We start from the raw sequence: 12,369 nt of genomic DNA, 5'->3' as shown, positions 1-12,369 counted from the left end.
CTCTGCCTCAGGAGGAAGTGAGTCTACAGGGTGTTGATGGAGTTTATTCTTCATTTATTCGACCCACGTCTGTTGATGTTTTTCTCTGTGCTAGGAACCAGGTTAAATGCTGGAGGTAGAGAGGCATATGATGCTGACCCCATCCTAAAACCTCACTGCAGAGACACATGAGAAATTGGACAATTGAATTTGATACAAGAATTGGACAGAATACAGTTGATTAAAACCAGAGAAAAGCAGAGGAGAGGCATCTGTCCCAGAATGTGGGGTCAGGAAAGGCTTCCAGAAGCCCAACACTGGTGTAGAAACCAAAAGAATGAGTTGAGGAGAGCCAGACAGAGAGCACTTTGGGGAAAAGTGTACTATAGGCAGACGGAAGCACATGGGTCGCAAGGAAAGAGCTTGGTATTTATAATAACACTTTTCCCCATCACTGCACTGAAAGCATTGGTCAAAGTAGTAAGCAGCCCCATGTTTCCAAATCCAGGGGGCAAGTCCATGTCTTTGTCTTTCTTGACCTCTCTGTGGCACTTGATCCACAGCCCTTTGCTTGAATATGTTCCCTTCTTGGCTTCCAAACCCTGGACACCTGGTTCTCTCCCAGCCCTCTGGCTACCTGTGGTCAAGCCCCTGTGTTGGATGCATCGTGGCCTTTGGACGTTGGGAGCCTGAGGACTCGGTCGTTGGACCTCATTCCCTCTCATCTACATTCACTCCCTTGCTGATGTCATCACCACACTGATTACCATCTAATCTTAGCTCCAGACCCCTGCCCTGAACTTGAGACTTGACATCGCCATTAGTGACTTAACCTGTCCAAACAGAACTCCAAGTGACTGACAGTCCCCTGTCCCAGGCTTGCTCCACTCATCTCAGTAAATGACACCAGTTACCCAGCAGCCCAAGTGAAAGATGGTGGAGTCATCCTTTATTCTTGTCTTTCAATGAACCTTGTTGGCTCTACCATCAAAGTGTCTCCCGTGTCCCACCACTTCTCACCACCTCCCCTCCACCACTCTGGCTCACACAGCTACCATCTCTTGCCTGAGATGCCGCCCCTCTGCTACCTCACTTGTTGCAGATGGTTCATGGCCCCTGTGTCATCCAAAGTAATCTTTAAAAAATGAGAATCAGCTCATGCCACTCCCACTGCTTAAATTCCTGCAGTGACTCCCCAGCTCACCATGAAGACAAGTCAAAATCCTGCCTACGATGAAAAGGTCCGTATGAGCTGATCCGCCGCCACCTGTCCAAACTTAACTGTTGTCACTCTCCTTCTTACACGGTCCATGCCAGCCACACTGGCCTCCTTCGCTCTCCATGAAACATGCCAAGGATATCCCCACCTCAGGGTCTTCGCCCTTGCCTTCCCTCTGCCTGGAAAGCTCTTCCCTTCCATGTGCCCATAGTTCACTTCCTCACTTCATTCAGGTCCCTGCTCAGACGTCACCTCCTCAGAGAAGCCTTCCCTGACTACCCGTCTCAAATATCAGCCACCCCCGCCCCTCACCCTCTGTCTCTTTATCCTGCCTTGTTTTGCATCCTGGCAGCTACACTGCCTGATACGGTGTTTCTTTGTAGGCTTACCATCTGTCTCTTTGACCTGACTGTGAGCCTCGTGAAGGCAGAGACTTTGTCTGTGTTACTTACTGCTCTGCCTCCAGTGCCTGGAACAGGGTCTGGCACCCAGTAGGACTCCATCGTGGTGTTGGTTGAATGAATAAATGTACTAATAATCTGGCACAGTGGCCCACCAAACATGTCTAAGTCCTAATTCCCAGAACCTGTGAATATGACCTTCTATGGCAAAGGGGATTTTGCAGATGTGATTAAGGATTTTAAGATGGGGGTGTTATCCTCGATTATCCCAGTGGGCCCTAAATGTAATCACAAGTGTCCTTACAAGAGGGAAGCAGGAGTCACAGCTTGAAGAGACGGCCATGTGACAATGACAGAAGCAGGGATTGGAGGATGAACTTTGAAGGTGGAGGAAGGGACCATAAGCCAAAGAATGCAGGCAGCAGCTGACGCTAGGGAAGGCCAGGGAAGGGATTCTCTCCTGGAGCCTCCAGAAGGAGCCAGCCCGGCTGACCTTGACTTTAGCCCAGTGACACTGATTTCAGACTTCTGGCCTCCAGAACCATAAGAGAATAAATGTGTGTTGTTTTAAGCCCAAGTTTAGGGTGATCTGTTACAGCTGCAATAGGAAACTCATACAAATACTGTAACAACAGCAACAACCAACACTCACTGAATGACCTTGATTTGTCAAGCACAGCACTTAGATGTCTTGTAAAGTCAGAATTCTTTTTAGGTGAAGGTAACAGAAATTCATTTCAAACTAGTTTGAGTGTAAACGAAATATATTAATACCCTGACTATCCCCTCAAAGAGCAGAGCTGAGCTCTGGGGGCTCAACTGGCAAAGGACTCTTTGTGGGTCTCTCTCCTCTCTCTCTCTCCCCTGTTTCTTTGTGTCCACTAATAAGCTTATTCCACACAGGAAGGGACATGAAAGCTGACAGCCCTGAGCTGATGGCCTTTCAGCATCCAGCTCTCCTGGTTTTGCTGTATAAAGTGCTTTTCTCTCCTGGGTTTGCTGTGTAAAATCCCAGGGAAGGTCTCTGGTTGGCCAGGTGGCCAGGCATGCCCACGCTGTTGCTAGGAAAGGGAGTTTGCCTTCTTAACACAGACCAGTTTTACACGTCACAGCTCATTTTGTCCTCACAGAACCTTTTGGCATAGGTATTACTGTTACCTCATTTTACAGATGAGGGAGCTGAGGCCCGAAGAGAAATAAAGACACTTCCCAAGGACACACAGTTCTGTGCAGTGGGGCTGGGAACCAACACAGGTTTGGGGGAGTGCAGAGCCTGCCTGTACTCTCTCTTTCTCCTTTTCAAACCTTTTTCTGAAATAATTTTAGGTTCACAAGAAGTTGCAAAGCTAGTATGGAGAGTTCCAGTGCCCTGATCCCTGTTTCACTGTTTCCCCGCATGGCTGCATCTTACAGGACCCTAGGACAACATCAAAACCAGAAAGTTGACATGCATATAAAATGCATGTATATAGTTCTGTGTCATTTTACCGCGTGTAGTTTAGCGTGACACCGCATTTAAGATGTCGAACTGTTTGGTCACCACAAAGATCTGTTTGTGCTACGCTTTTATAGTTATATCCACTTCCCCCCCACACCCCTAACCCCGGCCACTAATGCTCTGTTCCCCATCTCTAAATTTTGTCACCTCTGGAATGTTATTCACGTGGAAGTACAGCGGGGCCTGGCTCTTTTTACGCAGCGAAACGCCCTGGGGATCCATCCAATTCTTTCCTTTCACTGCAGACTGGTATTCCGTGGCATGGCCATAGCACAGTTTCTTTAACCATCCACTGATTTAGGCACATTTCAGTTGTTTCCAGTCTGTGCTGTTCCCTCTGAGCCCTATCGCCTCACCGAACATGAGTAGGAGGAGAAATTACTAATGGGCCCGGGCTGTAGCTGTGATGAGTGAGTGGAGAGTAGTTGGAAGGGATGGATGAAGGCTTGGGGAATGTCATGGGGAGCCAAGGCTGCTGACCAAATAGATTTTTCTTGACAGCTCTGTGAATTTGGGAACATGTTTTCAAGACTGAGGTACTAAAATATTTATCTCCCTGGGACAAAAAGTCCTAAGACTGTGATCCATTAAAACTTGCTGTTCATCAAGGTTAGAGCCATGAGGCTCCGAGTCCCTGCGTTCACTCCTCTAGGAGCTGAGACTGGCGTCCTACCTGTCGAAGCTGACGATGCTGCCGGGGGCCACGCTGCGTTGGCTCCTGAGCGTGGCTGTGCCTGCAGCCTTGCAGCCCGAGCTGCTCTCCGTGCTGGATCCCGTGGGCCAGAGGCATCAGGACCACACAGCGGAGAGTGACGGCGGCGGGGCGCAGGCCGACCTGGGCAGGAGGGGGTGAGTACAGGGTGGGAAAACGAGGTCCCTGTAGAGAGAACGGGTGGGAGAGGGGAGCGGGACCACGGGGCACAAGCACACCCGCCTTCCCAGGGGAATTTCTTTGCTCAAGAAGCAGACAGCATCCAGGAGAGTCGCCATGCATCCTCTGTGTAAGTCATGGCAGACCCAAGTATTTTGTCCACAGCTTGTCTTTTCATCACCAATTCATTTCCCCAGTAGGATCTTAAGAGAATAAGTTGCCTTGGGCTGTAAATATGCCATATATGCATATTTACAGCCCAAGGAATAAATAATAAAGGAAATAAATAAATACAATACATACATAAAGGAAATAAATACATAAAGGAAAAAGAAGAAAAAAAATATCCATGGTTCTGTCAGCTGGAGAAAATGGCTGTTAGCGTCTTGCTACCATTCTTCCTCCAGAACGTGTTTCCTCTGCTGGGTTTTATGAGTGTGTGCATTGTGTGTGTGTGTGTGTGTGTGTGTGTGTGTGTGTGTGTGTGTGTGTGTAGGAATCCCAGTATATACAACCTTGTGTCCTGCTTTTCAGAACCTTATATCAGAGGCAAGTTTGCTTATTACCTTTCGACTCCTGTCCACGTGCAGACGTCTTTCTAATTATCACACTATTTTGACTCTATTTCTGCTGTTTTTATTAACAAATTAAAATTCATACTTTTCCCAGTTATTGAAACATCTCCATAGATATTATTTTTAACAGCTGCCTATTATTCCACTGAGATGTGTAGCGTAGTGTGTATGTAACTGTTACCCTCTTACTGGACATTTAGTTTGCGTTCATTTTTCCTCAGTTATGAATAATGCTGCAGAGCTACTTTTTTAGGGTCAAATTTCAGGTGTGCGTTTGATCAGTTGTGGATAAGGTGGGTTTGGGGCAGCCAGTGGTGCCACTTGAGAGCAGAATTTGTTGGGGGTGAGGCTACAAGGAAAGCCACGACCAGACCTGAAAGTGTTGAAGGCCAGGCAGTGAAGCCGAGGTCCTCAACCAGGACCCACAGGAGGCTGGGGATGGATGTCTCGGAGCCCATGAGTCTGCCAAAATGGCATGATTGTGTGGAAAGGTGGGTATGTACATTATTTTTTCTGACTCGTAAAGGGGGTCCCTGACTCAGCGGAGGGCTAAGAGTAGGGTTAGGGTGAGAGGAAGGATAGGAGCGTGGGAACAACAGCTGTTGAGCACGGGTGGGAGTCCACAGGGCCTGGGACGAGCCTTCCTAGAGTTGGTGGGGCCCACCACGAGGGGCTGGATGTGAGTGTGGTCACAGGAGCTGGGGTGTGGGTGGGGTCAGGGCTGGTGTGGGCGTGGTCAGAGGGCTGGGTGTGGTCAGAGAGTTGCATGTCTCAGCCTGGTTTCTCTCAGTGCACAGTCAGGCAAGAGCATGAAGATGGCAGATGTAGGGGGTGACGCTGGAGCAGGAATGTGCAGGGTCACAGCGATGTCACCTCTGCCTGAGGGCTGCCCACGAGGACCTTGTTTACGGGCTCCCCTTCGGCCAGTTTAGTTTGGGAGGCTGGTGAGCCGGCATGGGCAGGTGGATGTGGGACAAAGCAGGAGCGCCCAGGTGGCTTGTCACCAGGAGTGTGGAGCGTGGGCATGCCCTTCTGTAGCCCGACCTCATGGCCAAGTAGACTGGATGACGTCTGGAGTCAAAAGCCACTCACCATAGCCTCTGAGGGCAGGGCAATCACTACTCCTGTGTCCCAAGCGACTGGTGCCCGGGCACACCATCAGTTCAGAGTCTTGGGTTTCAAGCAGCAGAAACTGACTGATGAATCTAAGCAAGAAAGGGTGTGTGGGGGACTGTCAGGATCCAGGACGAGCTGTACGCCAGGTCCCTGGACGGGCAGGACCCGGAGAGCACGAAGACCATCCTCTCTGGGTGCTCCCTTCAGAGGACCAGCCTTCTCTGCCCAAGAGCTAGACTCCTGGGACAGAGAGCCTGGCCCAGCATGGGCAAGGATCCTTCACCCCACCAGCTGGGCAGTGTGAACCAGCTGAGGCAGAGTATGAACTTGGCCAGAGGCAGGCATAGACAGGACTCTCTCCTACACTGACCTTTATTGACTTGACTTGAGCCCAAGCCTGCGAACATCTCCCCACCCCCTATTCCTTATACACTGTCCCTTCTTTGGTCGAGAATCACACTCCTTCACGTGGCATGAGGACTCCCTGCCTCACCCACCTTCCAAGCCTCCACTGTGCCTTCTCAACCTTCTTATTCATATATTCATGAACACTTACTGAGATCCTAGTATGTCGACTGTCTTAGGCACTGGTGTACGTGGGAGAGTAAAGGACAGTCCTGCTGCATGGAGTGTCCACTCCAGTGGGGGAGATGGACTGCACACAAGCCGAGGCAGAGAGCCCATTCCTTCTCGAATGCTCCATGCGTTCCCTCTGCTGGGATACCAAGATTCAGCTCAAGTGTCCCACATCTCGGCAGCCTTCCTTTATCTGACTGATGTCACCTGGTACCTGTCTGTGACCCCTGGATCGGGGACCCCTTGCGGCAGAGACTGTGTCTTGACTCGGCCAGAAAAGATGCTTGATCAGTGTTCGCGGAGTGAGTGAGAGAACAAACGTGAAAACTCCCAGGGTTTCTCATGTCAGCCAAAGGTCACACTGAGGGAGGGGGTCCCCATCGTGCTTTTTAAGAGTATGCATCACTTGAAGATTGTGTTCTTTTTGAAAAATATAAGAACGCTCCCTTCTTGCCTTCAGGAAACATCAGGGCTGGTGGCAAGCCTTTGAGAGCAAACTTCGAGGAGAACTGATAAGCAGAGGATTAGAAAAGATGCGCTGGGCTCACAAGACGAAGGAGAGGTAACGAGGGCATCTGCTCAGGTGGGCTGAGGAGGGCAGCCAGACCGCCTGTGAGCTGGGAAGGGGAGGCGGAGGGGACCACAAAGGGAGGGTCACTGCAAACATACCAACATTCCTTCCCTAAAGACCGCAGTCTTTATTCGAAGTGGGCTTAGTTTGAAGTGAAGTAAGCAGAGAAAGACAGATATCATATGATACCACTTATATGTGGAATTTTAAGAGTAATACAAATGAACTTATTTACAAAACAGAAAGAGACTCACAGACATAGAATACAAACTTACGGTTACCAAAGGGGATAGCGGGGGCAGGGTGGGGAGGGATAAATTAGGAGTATGGGATTAACAGATACAAACTACTAGATATAAAATAGATAAGCAGCAAGGATTTATATATAGCACAGGGAACTATATTCAATATCTTGTAATAATCTATAATGGAAAAGAATAACCTATAATGGAAAAGGTGCACTTTGCTGTACACCTGAAACGAACACAATATTGTAAATCAACTATACTTCAATTAAAAAAAAAAATGCAAAGTGCGCTTAGTTTACGAGCTGAAGATAGCCGCCAGCTATCAGTGGGAGAATGCTCTCCTGTCATTTATTAGCATTTTAATTGCAGTATTTATTTTATCTAATGGATCTTTTTAAATGGAATCTCATTAGAAGGAGAATAATTCCTTACAGATGTTCAGACTTTATAGTTTACAAAGCCCTCTCCCGCCTTGCTGCCCTGAGCCTCCCCACTTTCTGGAAAGTGGGGGAAATCCCACAGCCACGTTTCACCAGCTCAGGGAGGTCAGAGGAAGAGACCCCATGCCTGCAGCTGTTAAAAGTGACCGTGGGATTTAGGGCCATGTAACCAACCCCTTTATTTCCCTGAACTTCCAGACCAGCGCTCTTCTCACTCTCTCGAGTGCCTTCTCTTTCAGCTGTGGTGATGGCACACCTGGAGAGCAGAGGAAAGTTAGAGACAGAGCAGTTTTAGGGTGCTGCAAACAACAGACCAAGGGTCTCGTGTGTCTCCCCCTAGAGATTCAGAAAAAGGGTAACATGAGTCACAAGAGTTACGTTAGCCCATTTAACATACAAGGTTAAAATGTGATAACCAAAGTGTGCTCTGGAAACAGAGGATGTCCAAGAGAAGTGTCCTGCCCCTTCCATAATTTCTCAGGGCTCCGGTGAAGCCGCAGAGACAAGCTTCCCAAATAGTCCCTGAATAAAAACCTGGGAGCCATTGATAAGGGGCCAGGTATCAGAATCTAGTCCCAGAGAAATTAGATCCGGATATTGAGCCCAAACCAAGAAAGTTAAATTCAAGCTGTATAAATGTAAAGCTCTCCACTAAGGAACGGAAGTCAGTTGTTCTAGATTAGCATGGGGTGGGGCTGCTGAATGCCTTCCTGGGCTGCACTGACACAAGTGGGCGAGTACAGATCAGGAGGACCCTGGCGCCACTGTCTTGGATCGCCGTACTCGCCTTTTTGCCTTGAGGTGCTGTGCACGATGGTGGGAGGAGGAGAGACTGTGAATCAGTCCGAGTTGCGTTGAGTCCTTGCTCAGATCATGCAGCTGCCAGGGCAGGAGTTCGTGGTGAGGGGGGCGGAGCCTCATTAGCCACGCCTGTTCAGGAAGGGCCCACGAGCCTACCAGCGGCCTCCAGTAGGTCGGCCCCCAGTGACATGGCCTCGTCCTGCACCGCTTGGACAAAGGACCCTGTGGCTTTCAGGTTGTATAGCACTCTCAGAAAGAGTCAGAACCATTATGAAGAGCAGCCAGGATTTAGGGGCTGGACTGCTTATGGGCAAGGTTCCAGCCATCCTTTTACAGGATATTCCCAAAGCGTGTTGCTCTGTTCTATTTCAAACATATTTTACCTAACTTCTAACTGTTGCTTTATCATCAGGTTTTATCAGCCTGCTTTTAGTGTGAGGCCCACAGGCAGGGGTGTCCTAGGAAATGTCTCACAATTGTCTGGGGGGAGATGGGAGCTCTGATGTGTAGCACTTAGTTTCCGTGGTGTGAAACACTCCCACTGTGGCTGATTCCGTGCTGACAATATGATGACAACAGGCTCACAAAACTCCACAAAAGTGAACAGTCATGAGTTGGTGAGAGCTGTCTGCACCACCACTGCCACAGGCTTCAGCTAATCTCAGGGGCAACCTGGCAACCACAGGGAAAAACCTTTCTTTAAAAGACACTTGATTGGGGCCCTAGGGACAAAAGGGGGTTTTCCTAGAGAACTCTGTCAGGACACTTGGGAGAGTCAGTTGCCAAAAATGTCGTATCTGATCTTCTGTTCTTCCTTTAGCATATTAAAGAAGACGTGTCCCCCTCTCAGAGAGAGGGTGATATTCTCTGGAAAAGGAAGTTGGCCACACCTGTCATTGGAGTCTATTGGTGAACTGGCCCCGGTGCCCATTGTAGGGGCAGAAACCATTGATTTATTAAACACGGGCGAAAAGCTCTTCATCTTCAGAAATCCAAAGGAGCCGGAGATCTCACTGCACCTTCCTCCCAGGAAAAAGAAGAAGAACTTTCTGAATGCCAAAAAGGCCACTTGGGCCTTGGGCATGAACTAGCCCAAAGGAAAGCTCCAAGGAGTCTGAAGCCAGAAAGATTTGTTTCCTCCTGCCCACATGGGTGTGTGTGTGTGTGTGTTTATAATGTACAACTTGCAGGTATTCATTGCACTTGCAGAGGACACATCCATCCACTCTCCCTCCCTCACCACGACTTTCATGGGCTCAGTTTAATCTGGTCCCATGAATTCCCAGATGGCCCATTCCCTTCAGCATCGCAAGGGACATGAAGAGACAGGGGACCAGCCCGTGAACCCTCGTTGCTTTCAGTCCCACCTTGCTGAGGGTCTGGAGGAGCCCCAGGCCCCTAATTCACATCCCCGCAACACCTGGCTGAAGAGTGGGCTGTGTGTTGAAGGCAAGGCTCTCTCTTCTCTCACATTGTGTGTTTGTTACATATTCTATTTTTATCAAGGGAGCTTTTGAAAATCATTTTACCTAAAGCTCTTCTCAAGGGAACTTGTCTTTGCTTTCTGTAGGAACCATTTATTTTTAATCCCTTCTTGGGTTTTGGCCCCCACGTTGTGATGTTCAATGGAAATTTGCCCTCCATCTTTCCAGGGGCCAGAAGATGTGCCAGCCACTGGGCGATACCATATCCAACTCAAATCAGGAAACTCAGAGGCTTAAGAAGGTGAGGGGATTTAGGCAAGATCATAAAGCCAATAAGTAACAAAGTCAGGACTCCACTGAACTCCTTATGGCCCCAAACCCTTGTCCCTTCTCCTGGACTTGGTAAATGGACACATACCTGCCCTCAGGTGTTTGCCAACAAACTGACTGCACACAGGTCCTCATGTTGCACAAAGTGCTTTCCTGTGCCCTGACCCTCTCCATCCTCACAGTGTGGTTGGATCATTATACGAGCTTTTCTGAGAACCAGGCAAAGAATACAATTATAGTGGGTCTTTCCTAAACGTGGGAAATGATTAGGCAGGGAATCCTGTCACCAGCGAGAAGAAAAGGGATTCTGATGAAGCATCTCCTACATGAGAGTTGCTCCTAGACCCTTACAGCTATTTGAACCCACTTCTTTTTTTTTTATATATACGGCAGGTTCTTATTAGTTATCCATTTTATACATATTAGTGTATATATGTCAATCCCAATCTCCCAATTCATCACACCACCACCACCGCTGCCACTGTCCCCCCTTGGTGTCCATACGTTTGTTCTCTACATCTGTGTCTCAATTTCTGCCCTGCAAACCAATTCATCTGTACCATTTTCCTAGGTTCCACATATATGTGTTAATATACGATATTTGTTTTTCTCATTCTGACTTACTTCACTCTGTATGACAGTCTCTAGATCCATCCACATCTCTACAAATGACCCAGCTTCATTCCTTTTTATTGAACCCACTTCTTAATCCTTGACAATACCCAGCAGATGGGGATCACTACTCCCATTTTGCAGCCAAGGAAGCTGAGACTCAGAAGGTTTAAGTAACTTGCCTGTGATCACACCACGTGTAAGGGAGGAATCCTCACTTTGAACCCAAGTCTCCTAGCTTTCAAACCCTTACCTGCCATGAGACATCGCATTGCCTTTGGCAACCTGAAGGCCAAGTCTTATTTGCAGTTTCCCATCAGCACGCGTGCAGCATGGTGATCAGGGATCTTTGCCTGGAGTTGCACTTCTTCCAGGGGGCAGCTGTGTACCATCGTAGTGGCTGCCAGTTGGCCACATCTTTGCATTAACAGGTGTGCACAAGTAAGCAGTGCAAATGCAGGAGAGAAGAGTGGATGGGGTCAGTTCTCCCATCAGAAGCTCAAGTGAGAAGAGAGAGGAGAGAAAGAGCAGTGATTTTTACACAGGATAGTGGAGTGGAAAACGCATGGTCTTTGGTGTAAGCTTACTTAAGTTCAGATGCTGCTCTGTTGCTCGTGAGCTGTGTGGCCTGTGGAAGTCACCTTACCTTTCAGAGCCTCATATTCTTCATCAACAAAAGGATGATGAGAATCCCTTGTTATGAGGATTAGATGAAACTGGATCAGTAAAGTGTTTGGTGGTGGTGTGCACCTGCCACATCTATGTCCTTCTGTATTCCTTGCAGGTGACCCATCTGCCTTTCTAATAATTTCCTGATTCTAGGACTCTGCTAGAATTATGCATGGTTGAAAGTAGATTGCATATAAGGATTCGAAAAAATAGCTCAAAATTATGGGCTGAAGGGTGATTGAATAGATTATTAGCAACAACAGGAGGTGCTCAAGCTATTCAAAATACAGCATTTGAACCTAATAATAACTCCTTATGTTAATAGACAAAGACTAGCTATTGATTTAATTCCTCTAAACTCACTGCATGAGAAACAGGAAGATGTGATAGGGAAATCTTGTGCTCCTGGAATCAGGTAGCTCAGGTTTAAATCCTGGCTCTACAACTTTTAAGCAAGTCACTTTACCACTCTGAACCTGTCTCCTCATCTGTAAAACAGGCGTCCTAATACCTACCTTAGGGTAGGGATGTCACAAAGAGTGCAGATATTGGATATTATATAAAATGTTGGTGTTCAATAAAATGTTGATATGCAATAAATGTAGCTTATTTATTTATTATGTTTTTACATACTCACAAAATTGAGCTTTGTGGTTCCCTTCATTCCTGTTTTCACCCTACATGAAGACAGTGACCCTTCTAGAAGGGCTGCACCTGCCACAATACATGGAAGCCTATTCATAAGAGAGACGCTCCAGGGAACTTGAATTGAGAGGACTTGATTTCAAGATTGGGCTCCATTACTTACAAGTTGGGAGAATTTGAGAAAATTGCTAAACCTCTCTGAGGCTCAGCGTCCCATGGATTATGTCTTCTAAGAGTTCAGTCTAGTTAAGTTGACAGACACAAAAATAAATCATCTTTAAGCGCAAGGGATAAAATAGAGTTATGAAAACCATGCTGTGGGAATTTGGGAGTGAGATGCAACCTGACTGGGGATATTTGGGAACAGCTTTAAGCTTTTGACCCCAAATCTTTA

At 47.8% G+C, this 12,369-nt stretch overlaps 1 protein-coding gene across 6 annotated transcripts in view; it reads left to right on the top strand.

The window, feature by feature from the left end:
• EVC2 (EvC ciliary complex subunit 2) overlaps positions 1 to 12,012 on the top strand; it is a 146,350-nt gene extending 134,338 nt beyond the window's left edge. For 4 of the 6 annotated variants that reach the window (XM_082389985.1, XM_082389981.1, XM_082389980.1 and 1 more), the window contains 3 exons: positions 3,750 to 3,946; positions 6,696 to 6,797; positions 9,116 to 12,012. In XM_082389985.1, the coding sequence (XP_082246111.1) occupies positions 3,750 to 3,946; positions 6,696 to 6,797; positions 9,116 to 9,386 (570 nt within the window). In that variant the 3' untranslated portion in view covers positions 9,387 to 12,012. Of the gene's footprint in view, positions 1 to 3,598; positions 3,687 to 3,706; positions 3,947 to 6,695; positions 6,798 to 9,115 lie in introns of those variants that run through there. The other 2 variants (XM_082389982.1, XM_082389983.1) reach the window with 2 other exon arrangements.
• Positions 12,013 to 12,369: the final 357 nt, after the last annotated feature.

Source organism: Balaenoptera borealis, assembly GCF_965194805.1.
Source record: "Balaenoptera borealis genome assembly, chromosome: 4".
Taxonomy (NCBI): Eukaryota; Metazoa; Chordata; class Mammalia; order Artiodactyla; family Balaenopteridae; genus Balaenoptera; species Balaenoptera borealis.
This window is presented reverse-complemented; position numbering and strand designations above follow the sequence as displayed.